Source organism: Mus musculus, chromosome 6 (assembly GCF_000001635.26).
Source record: "Mus musculus strain C57BL/6J chromosome 6, GRCm38.p6 C57BL/6J".
NCBI classification, from domain to species: domain Eukaryota; kingdom Metazoa; phylum Chordata; class Mammalia; order Rodentia; family Muridae; genus Mus; species Mus musculus.
This window is the reverse complement of record NC_000072.6, coordinates 16,847,183-16,868,312: the sequence shown is the minus strand read 5'-3', so window position 1 is coordinate 16,868,312 and position 21,130 is coordinate 16,847,183. Positions and strand designations below refer to the sequence as shown.

Below are 21,130 nucleotides of genomic sequence, written 5' to 3'. Positions count from 1 at the left end.
CATAGAAAAAAATTAAAAGATTTATAAAGCAAAACTCTGCTCAAAGTAGCACTGGAAAATACAGAAAAGTAGAAAAAAAAATCACCCAGGAATTTATCACTATTAAAGTATCATGCTTTAACAGCATATCTACTTCTAATTTCTGCTTCCCTATGAAAACATTTTAGATTTTCGTAATAAAACCTTTATTGTATGTAAGAACCCAATATATAATATAACATATACTATACCATATATTATATAATATATATATATATATTTATATAAATACCACTTGTACTGTTAATATGCTTTATTTACATGTGACATTTTAAGACTTCTTTGTTAGAGACTCTTATAGTAACAGTGCTTTTATATTTATCCCTCACTGTTATAGATAATTCACTCTGAAAGCCTGGCTAACATTACATTTTTTCCATCAAATTTTAACTCATTACTTAAAATCATCGGATCATTAAAACCCTGTCACCGTAGGACAGAAGCATCAATATAATCTTAAAGAACTGGGATTATGGTATGGATAGTGTTCTGAATCCTTTGCTGGAAGAAAACAGGTTTATTACATGGTGTTTTACATTTTTTTTTGTATTTGTATTTATAGGTCCAGGCACACGTAGAAACCTCTACGAAGCCTCAGCTACAGAAGGCTCAAACACAACAAGTAACTCCTTTCATGACCTTTGACTGTCGGGTATGCGACCAGACTCTCAAGAGAGCGCAGCCTCCAGCAGCCAGCTGCATGCCTCTGGCAGAGCATGAACCCATGAGCCCAGACAGTGATGCTGGCTGTGCAGGAAACCCATTCACAAATCTGCTGGCTCTTGGGAAAAAAGATGGTGCTGAGAAATGGCATGTATGTTCAATGGCTGGTTATAAAGTCTGTCATGAGTACTAGGAGGTGAAGTTAAGAATTTTGCAGTAAATACTTCAGACAAAAGTGTGATGAAAGAAATGTGTTTATAACTAATTGATCTGTAATTATTAATCATAATATATTAATTATGTATAATAAATTGTAGCTGCTCATTTTAATATTAAATTGGCTAATTCATTTTAATACTCAACTAGTTATCAATGATCCACTAAAAATCCTATGAATTTAGAAGATTTAATTCTAAGTGTAAAGGTTTGGACTTTCTGATTAACTTGAGTTGAATTTATCAACATCTTAAATAGACCAAAGTTTGAAGCTGATAGAAGTTACTTAAAGAACACAAATTTTGTTTTCTAAGAAAAAATGTTCATTACAATAAAATTAGTTTCCATTCCTTTACTACATTAAATATTTAAAGAACTATAACTCATTTTAAACTTGATTTTCTATCTATCATCTATCTATCTATCTATCTATCTATCTATCTATCTATCTATCTATCTATCTATCTAACTATATATTTAAGTTTAAATAAATTCTCTGCTACCACCTACTAAAATAACTGGCATGAAGTTAAGCTGAGGCACCAAATTAAACAAGAATGGCTAACTTCGTGGAATGTGACTTGCTTTTAAATGAATCTTCAAAAATACTTAAAAAATAATGACATGAAGTAGGAAATAACTAGAACTTGGGAAAACTTTAGTATTGTCTTAAAGAAAATCTATGCTAACAAGAGAGCTTTCTTCTCTTTTCCCTGGTTTTCGTTGACTGATTTGATGGAGCTCTGTCCTCTAACTCCCAAATTATTCTCCTGCAGTCTAAACTGCTTGTGAGCATCTCTGGTCCTCAAGTTGATTTCTTTTTCTCTAATATTGAATTTTCAGCTTCAGAGAACCAAGGCAGAGGACTCAGGCTCCCATTATTTGAATTCAAAGAAAAATATTTTAAGAGATAAATTTTATATTAACTTGGAAAGCAGAAAAGAGTGATGATCCAATAGATTATTCACTGAAAAATTAAAATTTCACACTCTAGGATGCTCTGAAATCCAAAACAGAATGTTGGTCACTGTGTGTGTGTATTTACTTCAACATTTTAGTAGTGGATGTATATACATAAACATATAAACTTTCAAAAGTGCATAAACATATTCATTTATAAATACACACACGTATATATGTGCATATATACACATATATTCACATACATGAACATATATGTGTACAGAGATAGTATATATATCTATGTATATGTGTATGTTTATGTCTATATCTATATCTCTACATATCTATATCTATGGAACTTTTAGAAGAGGAATACAGAACCAGCTTCTTTGTTTACTTCATGAAGAACACAAACTATATCTAATGATGAGAGCTGTCTGCACAGTACATATTAGAACTACACCCAGTACAATTTATCTTTTAACTACTTCTTCCAAAGTTTATTTTCTTGTAAATATTATTGATTTCCCACAAAACAAATTCCAATAGTAATGGCAACTTATTACAAGTAAAATCTCAAAAGCAGTCTTTTGCCTTATGTAGGTAGCATATATCAATCCTCTGGGCTCGCCATTGAGCAAGCCTTTATTCCTCAGTCAGACCTTATCTTTGCCATTATAGGAAGTTCATACATATGTGGGAAATATGTGTCCTGCCTTTTCTTTTGGGCAGCCCCAGTGAAAGGGAGCTGCATAGCTTAGAAAAGGTGATATTCTCTAGAAGTTCAGCTATCTGCAGGCAAGATGAAAAAGAGCTATAGACATTTCCTGTCTTGAACTACTACATTAGAAGCTATCTATATGAAAGTGTCTCAGAGCCACTGTGAATGTCAGTTTAATCAGAGTTTTGTTTAGTATGTAAGAGTTTTAAATATGGTCTCTGACCTGGAGTTCTCATATCTACATTTGACGCACGCTGCCATCATTCACACACACGTTATCCCCAAAAGCTAGAACATTTCTCTTGTGGTTAAAAATTTACTAATATCCTTTAATTGTTTCTTGGAGTCCCTGTCTCAAAGAGGCTGTAAAGGGTGTGTGGTCTCTTATATAGAGAGTGGTTCTTCACTTACATTCATTTAGACTGAATATTTTAGTTGTGCTTTCATGTTTCTATGCTTATTTTTTGTTGTTTGACATAGAGTCTCACTATATGGCTTACACTGGCTTTGAACCTTCCTCCTTCCTCAATCTTTTCAGGGCTAGAACTACAGTAGTTGCCAACAAACCTGGAAGAAGAGTCAGTTTGATTTTTGTCTTTTAAAACTTCCAAACTCAGTGGAATGCTCAGAGGTCAGGGGTGGTGGTTATTAACATTTATTCAGTTTTATTCTTTCTTTCATTCTAAGCCTATCCCTCCACTAACCCAAGGGAACATTTCACTGGTCTAAACAGTAATGATAGTATCACTTGAAAGGTCTGTGAGTGTGTCTTTACATTAGACGTGACAATTGGAATTAGAGGTAATTAAGAAATTAAAGGTCTCTGGGACAGAGATAGGTAACAAATAAGAGAAGGACTTCACAGTGCATGCCTGTCCAAGATGAATTTGACATTCGTACTTACAAGAGTAACAGGAGCCTTTTTATTATCATTCCTGTCGTTTACTTCTCAAATGACATCCCCCTTCCCAGTTACTCCTACACAACCCCTCATCCCATCTGCCCTCTTACTCCTCCCATACCTACCCATCCACTCCTGTGCCACCACTCCAGTATCCCCCTATTTTGGGACATCATACTTCCACAGGACCAAGAGCTTCCCCTTCCATTGATGTCAGACAAGGCCATCTTTTGCTACATATGTATCTGGAGCCACGGAGCCTTCCCTGTATACTTTTTTGTTGGTGGTCTAGTCCGTGGGAGCTCTGGGTGGTCCGACCAGCTAACATTGTTCTTCCTATGGGGTTGCAACCCCCCTCGGCTCCTCTAGTTCTTCTGCCAGCTTCTCCACCAAGATTCCCAAGTTCAGTCTGATGGTTGGCTGAGAGCATCCACATCTGCATTGGTCAGGTGCTGATTGACCCTCCCAGGGAACAGCAACACCAGGTTCCTGTCAGCAAGAGCCTCTTGGCAACAGCAACTGTTTCAGGGGTTGTTGTCTGTAGACAGGATGGATCCCTAGGTAGGGCGTTCCTGGATAATGTTTCCTTCGGTCTCTGCTCTATTGTTTGTCCCTGTCTTTGCTTTGAATAGGAACATTTATGGGTTAAAAACTTAGAGATGGATGGGTGGCTCCATCCCTTGACTGGGGGCCATGTCTATCTACTAGAATTAGTCTCTACAGGATCTATCTCCCCTTTGCTGTGTATTTTGGCTAAAGTCATCCCTGTTGGGTCCTGGTAGTCTCTCGCTTCCCTGACATCTGGGAACCTCCAATGACTACTACCCCAGTTTCTCATCACCCCTGCTACATATTTTTATTCCATTTCCTGACTGTCTGTACCTCTCTCCTATCCCTTCCAGTACCTGATCCTGCCTCCATTCTCCACCCCCTTTCCTTCTAGGTCTCTGTTCCCTCCACCTCCCTAGATTGTCTTGTTCCCTGCTCTATGTATGACTGAAACATTCACACCCTGGTCTTCCTTTCTCCTAAGCTTCATATGGTCTGTGGATTGTATTGTGGGCACTGTGAGCTTTTGGGCTAATATCCACTTATCAGTGAGTACAAAAAATGACTTCATGAAATTCTCAGGCAAATGGATGGAACTAGAAAATATCATCCTGAGTGAGGTGACCCAGACACAAAAGAACGCACAAGGTATGTAACAAGAGCCTTTTACACTAACTCTTGTTCCTAGCCTAGACTTCATTTAGCACCTCTGTACTGCTTGTTGCCTTACCATATGGGACCATGCACAGATTTATAGAGTTCAGATCATCTTTGGGAATATCCTAATAGATTCTCTTAATTCAAGTTGACCAACCACCTTGCTTAGGAGAGTAATGGGATCAGATGGTAGTTTAATCTACTCAGAGATGTTTACTAGTTATTTATTTTTATTCCAATTACCATTTATCTCAACTCAGCATTCACACCTTCAGTTTGTATATATTAAGGTCTCCCTAAAGGCAGTACAATGGAAAGAAGAGAACTGGAGCGTTCTCATTTCCTAGTTTCATTTCTGTTGTTGTGATGAAATACTTTGATAAAAGGAGAGCAATGGTTGCCTGAGCCCACAATTCAAGGTTATAATTCACTACTGTGGGGATCGTCAGATGATTGGAAATTGAAATAGCTAATAAAAACATATCCGAAATCAGGAAGAGACAGAAAATACATACACCAGTGATCAGCTCACGTTCCCCCTTCTTGTATAGTCCAAGATCCAGCCTTTGAAATGCTGCCCACATTCAGGCTGAGTCTTACCACTGCAACTAATGCCCTTAAAACAGAACCCTTTACAGGCATGTCCATAACCCTGTCTGATCTGGGTAGTCATTCATATAGAGGTGATCACTATGTCAACTTGACTATCAAAACTATACAAGTATACGGGAAAAAGAGGAATAGAAAGAGCAAAAGAGAAGCACACAGTCTTTCTAAAAAGTTTAACCCTTTAAAAAAATCCTACCTCATCTACTGGTTATTTCATAAGCAACTTTTGCATGGAAAAGGAAGCTTTTTATGGGAAAGAAATGAAAATGCAAATCGGGATTAGATTGAGGTTAGATCTGTGGATCCAGAGCTCAGAAACTAAAATCTATCTCTGCCACTCAGTAGTTGTAATCTGGGACAAGATGGGTGATTTCCTTTTGATTTGATTTCTCCTCTGTATGATGAGGACAAGTACAGAAGACACTTTATGGACTGCTGTGAAGCTCAAGTGATTGGGATATATGCCAAGCACTAGAGACAAAATCTGGCCCATCTTCCATGCTACACAAGTGTGTGGTGCCATTGCTGGTTAAGGTGTTTGTGTGTGTTGTTCATTTTGTCACTAGTTATAAAGATGAAGAGAATGAAATGTTATATATTCATATAATCTAAAATCATATAATATAAATTTAGCACTAGTCAGCTAAAATTTCATCACTGACCTTCGAACATCTACAAGATAATTTTTAAAGTAACAGGGTGATATAGAAGTTTCCTGTCTGTGGACTTTGGTTAGAAGCACTTCATGAAGCACTCTGTTGATATTCAAGCTGATTTCAATAAGTGTGCCCAGGGGCCCCTGCAGAGTCCCCAGGGGCCCAGGGAAGGTAATGCAGGGAGGGTAGCCCATCAGAGTCTCACATTCAGCTCTCAGATACTGTGGACTCTGATATACACATCTATGTGTTTGGAAACTTAATGCAGAGTAAGCTTGTAGTCTTCACTAACGTTCTTTGTGATTTCAAACTAAAGCACCACTTTAATCGTTATTTACAGCATTCTGAATGCACTGTATTCTATTAGATGGAGATTGTTGAGGATATAATCAGTATACAATTAACGTTTTTAAGAGGAAAAAGCAGAACACCAAAAGAACAGTATTTCCAGACCCCAAAAGGTAAAAAAAAAAACCCACAATTAATAATCGGTTCAGCATATAAAACAAAGCAAGCTCATTTCACTAGAAAATCATGCTTTTTTCTGCACTTTTGAAATAGACAGAAGACAGCAAATGAATATTGCAAAATACTTTATACAAACAAAAGATCATATTATATTGAGAAATATTATAGGGTTCCACTGTTCTCTCTGTGTGTACCTCTGTATATGTATATGATTATGTGTGTATCTCTCTGTATGTATGTATGCATGCATGTATGTATGCATGCATGCATGTATGTATTTTTGTACCTATCATTTATCTATCTACTTATCTATCTTCAATCTATCATTTTATACTTATATTCAAGCAACTGATTCCATATCTAATCTGTTGTAGCATTATCCAGGAACAATTTAAGTTTGACATTTTCTATTTGAAGTCTTGCTTATAATCAAATAACTTCATGAGGTTCTGATTCAGTTTTGACTCTTTCAGTATGATTAGTAGATTGAGATTCATAGACTTTACTCTCTTGTTGAAGACAGAAAAATTACTAAGATAAAATATGAATTATTTCTGAGCCAATATTCAGAGGTGAACAAAAGGGAGAGAGGCCTCACCATCTTAATGGAGAAAGAATTCTGTGTTGAAGACTATTAATTAATTAATTCCTGGAATCATTCCAAGATGAGCTGTTATCTTATCTCTCATTTGATTACTTCACTCATCATACAATTATTAGTTTCAGAAACATTATTCTAAAGTTTGTACATACTCTGTCCACATATCTTGAAGTATCGTCTGCTTTGTTTGAGAGTTGAGATCCTTTAGAAATCATGAGAGGTATTTTGTTATTCCAGATGAATTTGCAGATTGCTCTTTCTAATTCGTTGAAGAATTGAGTTAGAACTTTGATGGGGATTGCATTGAATCTGTAGATTGCTTTTGGCAAGATAGCCATTTTTACAATGTTGATCCTGCCAATCCATGAGCATGGGAGATCTTTCCATCTTCTGAGATCTTCTTTAATTTCTTTCTTCAGAGACTTGAAGTTCTTATCATACAGATCTTTCACTTCCTTAGTTAGAGTCATGCCAAGGTATTTTATATTATTTGTGACTATTGAGAAGGGTGTTGTTTCCCTAATTTCTTTCTCAGCCTGTTTATTCTTTGTGTAGAGAAAGACCATTGACTTGTTTGAGTTAATTTTGTATCCAGCTACTTCACCGAAGCTGTTTATCAGTTTTAGGAGTTCTCTGGTGGAATTTTTAGGGTCACTTATATATACTATCATATCATCTGCAAAAAGTGATATTTTGACTTCTTCTTTTCCAATTTGTATCCTCTTGATCTCCTTTTGTTGTCGAATTACTCTGGCTAGGACTTCAAGTATAATGTTGAATAGGTAGGGAGAAAGTGGGCAGCCTTGTCTAGTCCCTGATTTTAGTGGAATTGCTTCCAGCTTCTCACCATTTACTTTGATGTTGGCTACTGGTTTGCTGTAGATTGCTTTTATCATGTTTAGGTATGGGCCTTGAATTCCTGATCTTTCCAAGACTTTTATCATGAATGGGTGTTGGATCTTGTCAAATGCTTTTTCCGAGTCTAAAGAGATGATCATGTGGTGTTTGTCTTTGAGTTTGTTTATATAATGGATTACATTGATGGATTTCCATATATTAAACCATCCCTGCATCCCTGGAATAAAACCTACCTGGTCAGGATGGATGATTGTTTTAATGTGTTCTTGGATTCGGATAGCGAGAATTTTATTGAGTATTTTTGCATCGATATTCATAAGGGAAATTGGTTTGAAGTTCTCTATCTTTGTTGGATCTTTCTGTGGTTTAGGTATCCGAGTAATTGTGGCTTCATAGAATGAGTTGGGTAGAGTACCTTCTACTTCTATTTTGTGGAACAGTTTGTGCAAAACTGGAATTAGATCTTCTTTGAAGGTCTGATAGAACTCTGCATTAAACCCATCTGGTCCTGGGCTTTTTTTTGGGTGGGAGACTATTGATGGCTGCTTCTATTTCTTTAGGGGATATGGGACTGTTTCGATGGTCAACTTGATCCTGATTCAACTTTGGTATCTGGTATCTGTCCAGAAAAAGTGGGAGTGGGTGAATAGGGGAGTGGGGGGAGGGTATGGGGATCTTTTGGGATAGCATTGGAAATGTAATTGAGGAAAATACCTAATTAAAAAAAAAAGAAACCATGAGAGGGAATATAGAAGGCGTCATTAAGCTGATACTTTAAAGGTTTGATTTGGAGTATGTGAGTGACCACATTTTGTAGGCTGAGGTCAACAATTTATCAGTGAATCATTTAGTTAAACAATGGCAAGATAAATGCATGAAATTCAAGGCCTGAGAAATAGTCTGTGAAGGCATCCATTTCTTCCTTACTAATTCTAAATAGACTGTCTATCTAAAGAACTTCCTCCTTTTCTCCAGCATGCAAGACTTCAGACATTACAACTGACTGAGTATCACACAGAGAAGGTCAGATGAGATTAAACATTGGGTGGGTGGCCCTCTCTATTTATAATAAAATTTCTAATTAACTTAATTTACTTTTGTTGGCTTTTCATGGAAGGAGTTCAAGGGTTGTCATTTTAACCTAACAATGATAACTGAGTGTCTACACTGAGAAATGACAATGACCTGCCCATTTCTATGTGCTCTGGATAGATGGTCTCCTTTATAAGGAATTGGTTCCTATGTAACATCTGTGTAAACTGGAAATCGAGGAGTAAGAGGAAGAGGAGGAGGAGGAGGAGAAGGAGGAGGAGGACATAGAGATGAAGAAGGAGAAGGAGAAGGAGAAGGAGAGGAAGAGGAAGAAGAAGAAGAAGAAGAAGAAGAAGAAGAAGAAGAAGAAGAAGAAGAAGAAGAAGAAGAAGAAGAAGAAGAAGAAGAGGAGGAGGAGGAGGAGGAGGAGGAGGAGGAGGAGGAGGAGGAGGAAGAAGAAGAGGAAGAGGAAGAGGAAGAGGAAGAAGAAGAAGAAGAAGAAGAAGAAGAAGAAGAAGAAGAAGAAGAAGGAGAAGAAGAAAAGAAAGAAGAAGACAATGTTCAGCCTAGTCAGCCCAATCAGTCTTGCTTCATCAACCTTGAACTCTCAGGTTTTCCCCTTCCCAAGCATCTGTGTTTTTTGTATCCTTCCTATTTTAAACATCCCTCACAAGCTCATATATGACCTCTTACTCTTATTAATTTATCCATAATTCTAGTACTTTATTTTAAACAATTATTACCACATTCCATTTTCCTCTAGCTTTCTTAATTTACTTTTGTTTAAGCTCATTGAGATGACATATCAATTGGATTAGTGCTACTGTTTTCAATGCCTATTATTAACCATTCACAGTATTTTTAACAATCTTCTTTAACCTGTCTATAGTGTTCTTAGTATAACCCATTTCTTTGACAAGCATCATTAACTTCTTCATGTTTTCCTATCCTGGGTGTGATGGTTTTTATATTCTTGTGCCAGGGAGTAGCACCATTTGGAGGTGTGACCTGGTTGGAGTAGGTGTGCCACTGTGGGTGTGGGCTTAAGATCCTCACCCTAGTTGCCTGGAAGTCAGTCTTCCACTAACAGCCTTTGGATGAAGATGTAGAACTCTCAGTTCTGCTTGTGCCATGCCTTCCTAGATACTGCAATGCTCCAAACTGATGATAATGGACTGAACCTCTGAACCTCTAAGCCAGCCTCAATTAAATGTTGTTTTTATAAGACTTGCCTTGGTCATAGTGTCTGTTCACAGAAGTAAAACCCTAACTAAGACACTGGGTAAATATCAGTAATGGATAAACTCATTTATTTGCCACATTTTTATGGGGCAGATAAATGAGGGGCACCCTTTACACTGTGCATACTCATTATGTTAAATACATCATCAAATTTCACAGGTGAGCTAACAACAGAGGGACAAACCTACAACCATTTCTTAGAAAAGTTACCACTAATGGAGACTATGTAAAATCATCTCTCCTTAAACTTGCGACGTCCCCACCCACTATCTGCTTTTCAGAAGTGCCCTGTATTGCTTTGGAGAGAAAATACGTGCAGTTAAGTTAGAATTTGCTGAAAAGCCTTAGCAGTTCTTTTAACCTCCACATTTGTTTCATTTCCATGTCCTATTAGAAGAGAAAAGTTTCCGTTTCATTCTTAAATTCACAAGAGGTTTTCCTTCTGTGGACCTCCTTCGGTGTCATCTGTGTATGCTGACCTCTAGGACTGTTTTTATGTTAGTGTCACTCTAAACCAAATAGCTCTCTTTAAATACACTTGCTTTCTTGCCTCCATGTTATTTCAGCACATGCATAAGTGCACACACACACACACACACACACACACACACACACACGCAACAAAACTCACTGCCTCCATTTACTCTCTTCCAATATCATCTGATGACCTCATTGTCTCCTCTCCAATCAAGCTTTTCTCTTCATGATTTTAAAAGGACTCTTAACACCAATCAATTTAAAAAGTTTTTCTGAGATTATAATATAATTTCCCATGTCCTTTCCTCCCTCAAACTCTCAAAATGAAAAAAATAACATCTCAACTGAATATCTGATATCAAAGTCTCCATTCTCATTCGACTTGGCTTTCAAGTCACGAGTGACATGATTAACCACACCCTGAGGCTCTTTCTGACAAGCGTCTTAAAGTGTCTGATTTTTCATATATTTTTGCTGACTCTTTCTTTTCTTACATATGGTGCAATGCTGTTTCTCGGCCCAGTCTACCCATCTTTTCTCTTGTACACGTATACACTTTATCAATGATGTCATGTCACATCAGTTTGGATCCCTCTTCTCCATGTTCAACTTATGTATCCTGCTGCTTGTTCATCTGTTGTGTTACCACAGATGTCTCAAACTTGCAATGGCTGAACATACTTTGTATTCCCAAATCTATTTTTATTCATATAAAAAAACCAATAACAACAAAAGTCCAAGATTCACGTTGTTCTTGTCTCTGCTTCACTCTCTCCTACTTCTAGAATCAGTCCCAGTTAAATTCTAGATTTCTATAATCCTAGTGTTTCTCAACATTTCCTCTCCTCAGATGACACTCAGTTCTGTAGCTCGTCATGTGCAGCTAGCACAGTACTTTGCACAACACTGATGTCAGCAAATAAATATGGAATAAGTATAGAATAGTAAATACTAAATAAGAACTATACTTTAGGTATGGTTGTAATTGGGTTCCCGATATAATTTTTATTCATGAGTCGTTTTAATGGATAAAGGGCAGCAATATCGAGAATGGGGCAACAATGAAATGTAGCCACTTTGCATTGGCTACACATTGTGATAATGCTTTTATAATACATTTTTCATGATTTTCAGAAAACAGCCTATATGTTAGAGTTTGGTTATATTTTTATACAGCAGAAAGATAATGACAGAAGCTGAGGAATGTGGTCAAGCACATTCTTTAAATGAATAGAAGATTCGGAACTTGGTTCCACCCCTGTAAAAAACCCATGCAATAATTTTCTCATCACCATGTATCAGCCAATCTGAAAAGGCAGCTAAATCATAGAAATATGAGAGGACCTGAGACACAGCTGCCTTTCCGCTACACTGAGGCCGGATGACTGGTTACCCTCGAAGTTTAGATATCATGCTGTAGTTTCTACCGATTGACCTTGGTTCTTTCTTTTCCTTTAGAGATATTTTTGAGGGTAGTAACTCATTTATGTTAATGTGCAAAGGTATTTTTCAGTCAGGTATCTGTAAATTCTGGTGGCATTTGGCAATCTAAGTAAACTGTGAGAGTTCAAGACCAGTCCAGAGACAAGGGCTGAGTAAATATTAACAAGGCTCTGGGCTTGCTTGGGACTTGAAAGGATTGCATGACATCAACGAGCAAGCTTTTGTCAGTCACAATCTAGGCCAGATTAGTCTTAAAGTCCAAGGAAGAAGCAAAGTTCACCTTAGTGCAGAAGTTTCTGTATGCCTCTCCTGGTTATTGTTTGCAAGCATAAGGGAAAGAGATGATGAAGGAAAAAGAGAAAACCATCGCAATTGTGAAGGTTATAGACTCTTCCAAGTTGAAACTGGTAAGAACCCTGTTAAATTCTTTCACTATTTGGAGATAAAACTAGACTACTTGCCAATTTTAAAAATTGTAGAGCTATAGCCATTAAAATAAAGTATGTAGGCTTTAACATTGAAATGTGTACACTATAATTAACTGCGTGTTTTAAAGAACCTCTTTACATTTGAGCACTCTGGGCTACGCTAAGAAATTTCAAAGTTTATTTAAAAAAAGTCAGTTAAAATTAATTCCTTATTGTGACTTTTATATAAAAAACAAGGGCTCAGCGAATTGTTTATTTTCTACTTCTACTAACAACTGTTTTGTTAACTTAGTGCTAAAAGAATAATGAAGATATGGTATATGTGATGTGAAACTGTGCAAATATCCAGTTTTGTGCTTTTCTTTTTGTGTTAAAGCTAGCTTGCTGAGGGAGCCACAGCTCCAGCCTCTCTCATTATTTTTATTCATGTATAACAGAACAAAAATAATAGTAACAAAATAACACAGCAGGATTTTGTGGCTCGGTGTTTGTCATTTAAGCCTTAGAGTGATGTTTTAACAAATAAAATACGGTTTTGAGGCAATTGGCGGTGTATGTCCTAAAACTGAAAAGTCTCGCTTGCTGAATCTAAATGAATCAGCACCCACAAGGAAGTAAAATAATCTTTCGAAAGTCAGTGTTTCATGTGTGCATACGTTCTCCAGCCTGTTCTCACCCGTGGTGCGCCTCTTTATAACAGGAGTTTATCTTCCTTTATGTCCAGTTTCTCTGTCAAACGGTCTCCTGCTCAGTTTTACCATTTTAGATTCACAGTGAATATCCTCATAGAATAGCAAAAGGCAAGGACCTAAACAAACACATCTATCAGTTTCCTTTGAAAACTCACACTAAATATGTGAACACATTACATACACACACACACATATACACCAATTAGGGCTCCTTGTGCCTTTTGTTATTTCACTGAAAGTTTACTTGCAAACTTAACTTGTAACCTCCTGTAAGTTTTGGTCACTTCGTCTATTTAAAATGAGATTATCTAGCAGATACACATGATGTTTCATAAAAATGCCAAGGTTTTGGGAACTTATGTTATTATTAGGAACATACCGAGTGTATTGTGTGGGGTCCTGTCTGTTGCTAAGTGAATGTAAATGAGAAGGGTCAAGACAAATACGTATAAACAACATTTAAAGTTTTATTAAAGTTTATTAGCTCAATAGTTCTCTGGTGAAGAGAAAAACAAGCTGGGTTACCTCCAGGAAGCCTGAAGTATAGGGTTTTGCTCCTAAGTTAAGCCCTGGAGAGGAACTCTTTGCCTCTGATACCTTTAGATGGGGTGGAGTTGAGAAAAGAGCAGTGGAGAAGAAGAAAGAGAAAAACACTTAGGAAAGACAAAAATGCTTCTGTAGAGGGCAGAGAATACAGCCCTGTGTCATACAGGCATGAATCCAGGCTATTATTTCAACTGCTTTTATTAAGGTGCTATGTCCTACTAGGCTGGAGCTCCCAGTGGAGGAGGCTGGGTTGCCTGTTACTCCCTAGAGTGTGTGCCCACTTCCCTTGTATTGCTATCCCTAGCAAATACTCTCGACTTCTTTTCACATGGACTTTGGAAATCAAGCTCATGTCTTTGTACTTACCAAGCACTGAGCCTTCTCCCGTGCAATCTGTGTTACATTTATAGTTGTGTTCCTTTTATACCATTACTTCATTTCAGAGCTGTAATTGTTTTATATTTAGAATGATAATTATAGGCCATAAGGTTGTTCCAATGGTGACTGAAGGTGTTATTTGAATTATTATATCATACTTGGAATTTAATAAGTTATTGACTATGGCATTAATGTATGTTATTGTGTTGTGTTGTATTGTCCTCTGAAAAATTCCCCATCTACATAGTCACAATTCATTGTAATCAACGACGTTACCCAAACTGAAGTGTGAAGGACAATATTGGAAATCCAGCATGGATATACCTGATAATAATGAGGCTGTATAAAGGGGTGGTGGGAAATAAGGTTGAATCAGTGAAACAGAAGCTATAAAGGCATTTTGAGTTTGGGATTTATATATACGTTAGATGGCAGGGACTTTAGGCTTTAGACTCTTGAGAAAAGATAGATCTTAAGGGTATTTTAAATATCTTTGGTTTGAGAAGGAAGGTGGGAGTATCTAGGAGGGAGTATCTAGATAACTACATAGTGATGCATTGTTTAGGTGTAGGGACCTGAAGATTTTGGAGACTGAAAATAGAGATGAAATTCCAAAGTGGATATCATAATATCTTAAATGTCATGTCAGGGGTTAGATTGCTTCTAGAGCATGAAGGTAAGAATAATTTTAAAGTCACATTGCTATGGTTTCCTGATAAGAGGAGTTGGATCTTTGTGCACAATTTATAGTGGTGTAGATGCTGCCACAACAATTTTGGTTGTAGACTTTGTTTTTCATATCGGGACAGCACCATTTGTAAACAAAGGCAGAGCTATTTTTCTTTGGTGTCACTAAAAGTTACATTTTAACATTTTAGCAAAACCCTGTTCCGCTGATTCCAGCATTATCAAGAGCTCTGCATTTTCTCTCGAGAGTCTTATTGTTGTCTATCTTGTGTTTAGTTCTTTAACCCACTGTGAGTTAATTTTTAAATATATAGAAGATAAAGGCCAGAATCACTCTTTTTCCTGTAGATATCCATTGAAACCAATGTCATTCATTTAAAAGACTGCCCTTTGCCACTGGGTGGGAGGGGGTTTCTTGGTAACCTTGTTAACATTACTAGACTTGATTACAATGTTTCCTTCTGGCTTTGTTACTATGATCCACAGACCTAAATAATTGTCCTCATGTTGCAATGGCACCCTTTGTGGTAGCATAGCACTGTAAACAGCATGGAAATCTAGAAGGATTATTTTGTCACATAGGTATTTTCTAAGTCTGTTTTTGGTTCATTGCTGTTCCTTGGTACTATAAGTGAATTTTAACACGTGATTTTCAATTTCGTCAAAAATTCATTTGTCATTTGCTGGCAGTCACATAGGATATGTGATTGTTTGGATAGCAACTTGATAAAATGATCTCTTTCTAGAAATATGGAATATTTTCCTTTTTTGTGTCTTTAATTTTATCTGTATACTTAGGTTTCAGCCTACACATCTTTTCTTTATGGAAGTTAACTTTACTCCCAAATCTTTTTTGAAGTTATTTTAAATGGAAGTGTTTTAATTTCTTTTTCATGTTGTTCATCGCTTATCTCTATAAATACAGCAGATTTTCATGTGTTGGTTTTATGTTGTGCAACTGAGCTAGCCAGCTTCATTTGTTAGCTTGAATACAGGTGATGCTTTTGATTGTTTGTTTGTTTGTGTTTCTTTTTCACGGAATCTCTGGATTTTCTAAATATAGGATCATAATCATGTCATCTGTGAACAGAGACCATTTTGGGTATTTCTTGATATTTTGTGAATTCTTTGCTCTTCTTGACTAATTGTTCTGGCTAGACTATCTACTGAAATTAGAGAGGTGAAAGTAGACCTCCTTATCTTGGTCCAGAAATTAAGAGTAAGTTTATTATATTTTATTTACTATTCTTATTTTGTTAAAAATTCTTTCATACAAGACTGAGCATGTCAGCTCATGCTTTTAATCCCAGAATTTGAGGCAGGTGAATCTCTGTGAGTTCAAAACCAGTCTGCTTTACATAGAGACAGCCAGAGCTCCCTAGAGAGACTCTCTCATATGCTTCCCTTTTGCCACCTCTCCCTAGTACCTTCTTATCTCCTTCCCCACCCAGCTTTCCTGTTTCCTCTCAGGAAGGAAAAGTCAAAACCAATGACAATCAAAAGACATAAACTGAAACAAACAAACAAACAAAAAACAAAATCAATAAGGCAAAAACAAAGTATCTCCAACAACCAAACAAACAACTATACCACCACCAATTAGAAAACAAAAACAAAAGCAAAAACAAAAAAAAACCAACAACAACAAAAAACCAAAACCAACTAAACAAACAAACAAAAATCATGGAATTTGTTTTGTGTTGGCCAATTGTTACTTGTGGTTCTAAGGCCTGTCTTGGAGTATAGTTGATATATCCAGTGACATTTCACTGGAGAAATTTGACTTTTCCTTCCCTAGCTCTCAATTCTAAATAGATTCTTGGTTAGGGATGGGTCCCCTGACCTTCTCTGTGTAGGGATTTTGTGTGGTTTGAATTTCTGCAGGTCTTGGACATGGATCGCAGCCTCTGAGTTCATATGCATATCAGTTCCTTTGTGTCTATAAGGTGCTGTTGCTTTGGAGTCATCTACCACATCTGACTCTTAAGTCTTCCTGCTTCTCCTTCATAGATACCTGAAATTTGAAGGTATGAGTTTATTAATGACATTCCATTTAGGCCTTAGCGCTCCAATGTCTCTTACTCTCTTACTCTCTGCACATTCATTGGCTAGTTGTGGATCTCTGTTAAAACCATATACTACAAGATAAAACTTCTCTGATGAAAGTTGAGTGGTGATCTGCGTTATGGAATAGCAATATGTCATTGAGAGCCATTTAATTGCTCGATTCCTTTATCAGAATAATAGTAGTAAGTTTTCCTCTAGATCCATGCTCCAGTTATTGAATACTTGAGCAGTCTCTTGTATGGGCTCCAGCTCATGGAGTGGGCTTTAAATTCAAGCCAAAAAGTGACTGCTTGCTCTCATATTATTTGTGCCACTGTAGAAACTTTCTCTCTTATTATATACTCTGTTTATTTGAGTGTTTATTTTTTCTCTTTCTCTCCTAAGTAAATCGTATAGAAATATCTTAGTATTGTTCATTTGTTTTCCCCAAACCACTTGAGCTTTGAGGACTGACTTGTTAGTTCTTTGCTATGTTATTTGATTATTTTCCTCCTACTCTCTTGAAAATAACAATTTATCTAGTTGCAACCTTAATGCATTTTCCCTCAGATTATTCTTCAAGACTGAGATTTTTTCTTAAGGAGTTTCCCCATATGCTAGAAATTATTTTATGTGTGTTCTAATTATCTTTCACTTGTTAAATTTCAGCATGATTTCATCTTCACTCTTGAGTTCCAACAACTTTAGCAGTTTTTCAAATCAAGTGCTATATGAATTTCATGTTGAGGTTTTCTTTTGGCTGAGTTTATATAAAGTTGATGTTTGAATATTTCAAAGATATTTGAGAAAATCCCGTGTTCTATGTTTTTGCAAGTACTGTAAACATATCTATGAGGTCACTTTTGTTCCAATCTTTCATCACATTCCTCATTATTTTGTCTGCCTGACATTTCAAAAGTGAAAAGAAATGTATTGGATATTCTACTCTGATGGTAGACCACTCAGTTCTGTAGATTTCAGCATTCTTCACTTACCTTATGTGGTTTTCATTGGATACATGCATGCTTATCATTAGTCTCTTTTTAAAATTTCACTTTTTATATGCAGTTATTTTGTTCCTTTATTACTCATGTCCTGGTGAAATAATTGGCAAAATAGTTGCCAGCAGCAATCGAAGAACAGTGTGGGTTTATTTTAGTTCACATTTTGGGGCCAGAGTTCATCAAAGAGGAAAAGTCACAGCACTATCAGCTTAAGGCCGTTGGTTATGGCACATCCTTAGTGGCCGCTCTTTTGCATGCAGTCGAGGACCCTGGCCTGACTAATGTGCCACCCACATTCACAAAGGGTTTTCCAACCTCAACATAACTTCCAAAGATGCTTCACACAGCAATGTCCAGAGGTTCATCTCCTGTTGATTCTCCATTCTGTCAAATTGGCCATCAATATTAACCATCATAATCATTAGTGACATTTCTAAACTTAAATCGCATTTTCTCTCATATTAGTAAAGCTATGTCAGGACCCTATGGTTATAATCTGCTGGCATATATGACTTCAATGTTTTTCTATTCAACATTTGTGTGTCTTTCACTAGGTATAATTTGTGAGCTACTTATTATATCTAGTGTTAGTTTTTAAAATCAGTTTTAATACATTTTCGATGTGATGAGTGACAAATATTGATTATTATTAGTGGTATTTATTATGGTTATCATTTATTGCCAACTTGAAAATGTTGGAAGTTAACTAAAACCAGTAGCTAGGTAAACATGTGAGGATTTTTTCCTTACTTAAATCATTTGAAGTGGGAAGACCCACTTTAATCTGCATATTTTTGGGAAAGGAAGATACAGCTTTAATTCTGGTGGAAACCCATTTTAAAAATATGGAAGAAAGAAGATCTTGCTCTTTGCCTGTGTGTCACCACTCTCACTACTTCATCCATTCCTTCACTGAATTAAAACCTACTTCTTTAGAATTCTGGCATATAATGAAGGCCAGATGAGACATCCAGCCTCATGGAATAAACAAGTATAGCAAATACTAGATTCATGAGCCTTCTGATGGTAGACAGCCATTATGGATTAGCTAGATCACAGCCTGATATATATATTCTATAAGTTTTGTTCCTCTAGAGAACTCTAATACAATATAGTTTCATTTTTCTCTCATTTTAGTTTCTTAATGTTCTATTCTAAAAGCATATTTCCTGGTGCTGGAGAGGTGGTGCAGAAATATAGAGTACTGGTTTCCCATCTCAAGGTCTCAGATTCAATTTCCATCACCCATGTGGTATTTACCACTTCCTGCAATCCAAGTCCCGAGAAATGTGATAGCCTCTTCTGGCATCTGCATCTGCATCCACCAGGTACACGCACTGTGCCAGATATACACGCAGGCAAAACACCTACCCATATACATAAATAGTTTTTAAAAGTTTATTTCTCTAGTAATTTCATATCACGTCCTTGCTTTCCCAATTCACCCAGGCTGGTGTTATGAAGGTTGAACTCTCCTTTCTTGTCTCTGATGTCAGTCTCCACCATTACCCTTGTCTTATATACAACAATCACTTTTCTAAGGCATTTGATCCATTTTATTTCGTATTTGTGAAACAGGTCTTTAAATATCTCCCCCTTTTAGCTGAGTCACTCATTGTTTTCCATTGTTACTCTTTGTGGGAGTAAATCTTTTAAATTCATAAAGTCTGGTATGATCATATTATTTTCCCTCTAACAAATCCTAGTAGATCTTCTTTATTTCCCTAACAACCCAATTTTGTTTTCTTCTTGTTTTTTGTTTTTGTTTTTTGACAGTGTAGAAAACTTAACACTGTATGCTTAGGAATACTTTTTAGCATGGTCTCATCTGTCTATGGTATCAAGATGTGGATTAAAAAACACATGTAATAAATTTCATGTTTAAAAAGTATTCATTTGTTTTCACATTACACTTAATTCTTAATTGTGTCATTGTAAAAATCTTACAGATTTTTCTCAAATTTTATAATCATTTTATATGTTTAATGTTTTATTGATTTAATTTTTTTTACTTTTTTAGAATGTCATACATGTATATAATAAAATATGATCACATCTATAACCTCATGCCCCATTTCCCCTTCTTACTTCCTTCTGTATACCACTAAGATAGCCTCTTTTCAACTTAACATTCTTTTTGGATAGCCCACTAAGTCTGGTTACCACTTCCCACCTGTACTTGGATATAGGGTCACCTGTTGTGGTATGGGGGACCTACCAGGGGCCACATCCTTAAAAACGAATGACTCTTCCTCCCTCAGAAGTTATCCACTGCCAAATAGTCCTCAGTAATGGGCGGGACCTGGTGATCATCTATTGATTCTGGGACTTGGGCTGGCTTTATTTTATTTTTAGCAAGTAACACAGCTGCTGTGAGTTCATGAAACTGATAGCTATGGCATGTCCAAAAGACTGCACTACACAGCTCTCTTCCCCACCATCCAGTTCCTACATTCTTTCCGTCTCCTCTTTTTAAATACCTAGTGTTTTCTGATCCTTAGTGTTGGGATTAATATAGATGTCCTGTTTAGGACTGAACAGCCTGTCTCTTATTCTCAGCATGTTGAGCAGTTATTCATCTCTCTACTGGCTGTTGTCTACTGCAAAACGACGCTTCTTTGACCTGATTGATCTCAGGCCAGATTTATCTCTATGTACATACGTATTTGGAAGGTAATTTGACAGCATGACAATTCTTCAAAATGACAACAGCAGGTGCTATCTGAAGGCCTATGATTCCCCCGGCCACAGGAGTTTTGATCAGGATTACTATACCAGGCTATCAAATTCCCTTCTGCAGGTCTGTTGTTATGCTTATTGTTTTGTATAGCAGTTTATTATAAACACTTTCCCTTACTTATTTTATGCTAATTTAGTAAGCTTGGTATCATTTAATTTCGTTTCTTTTCTTTTTATATCATTGCTAATGCTGTTTCTTTTGTGTGTGTCAAAATAGTCACATTCCTTTGATGTTTTCTTCCCACCTGACCCCGTCTAGGAAATGCTGGCTACTTTAAGTGGATCTATCACTTAAGGAAGCCAGATTCAGTTTATTTATGTTCTTGAGACCCCAGGAGTGGAGCTGTAGATAGAATCTAGATACCATGTGGCCATTGAATCACTGCAGACCATGGAGCAGCTTTTTGGAAAAGTTATTCTTTTTCTATCAGAGAGAAGCACCTTCTTCTGCAGGTGTATACTTGGCCATTTTAAATGAGTTTTAAGATGAGTTATTTATTTTTATTTGAATCGGTATGAATATGTTCAGTCACAGTCATGTCAAATGCATTACCTTACTGAGAAATCAGTCTGCC

General features: G+C 36.6%; 1 protein-coding gene across 6 annotated transcripts in view; it reads left to right on the top strand.

The window, feature by feature from the left end:
* The window catches only part of Tfec (transcription factor EC), a 67,538-nt gene that overhangs the window by 30,152 nt on the left and 16,256 nt on the right, over nucleotides 1-21,130 (top strand). For 4 of the 6 annotated variants that reach the window (XM_011241053.3, XM_006505035.4, XM_017321504.2 and 1 more), the window contains one exon: nucleotides 602-853. In XM_011241053.3, coding sequence (XP_011239355.1) covers nucleotides 602-853 — 252 coding nt within the window. Of the gene's footprint in view, nucleotides 1-601; nucleotides 854-12,284; nucleotides 12,443-21,130 lie in introns of those variants that run through there. The other 2 variants (XM_006505036.3, XM_006505037.3) reach the window with 2 other exon arrangements.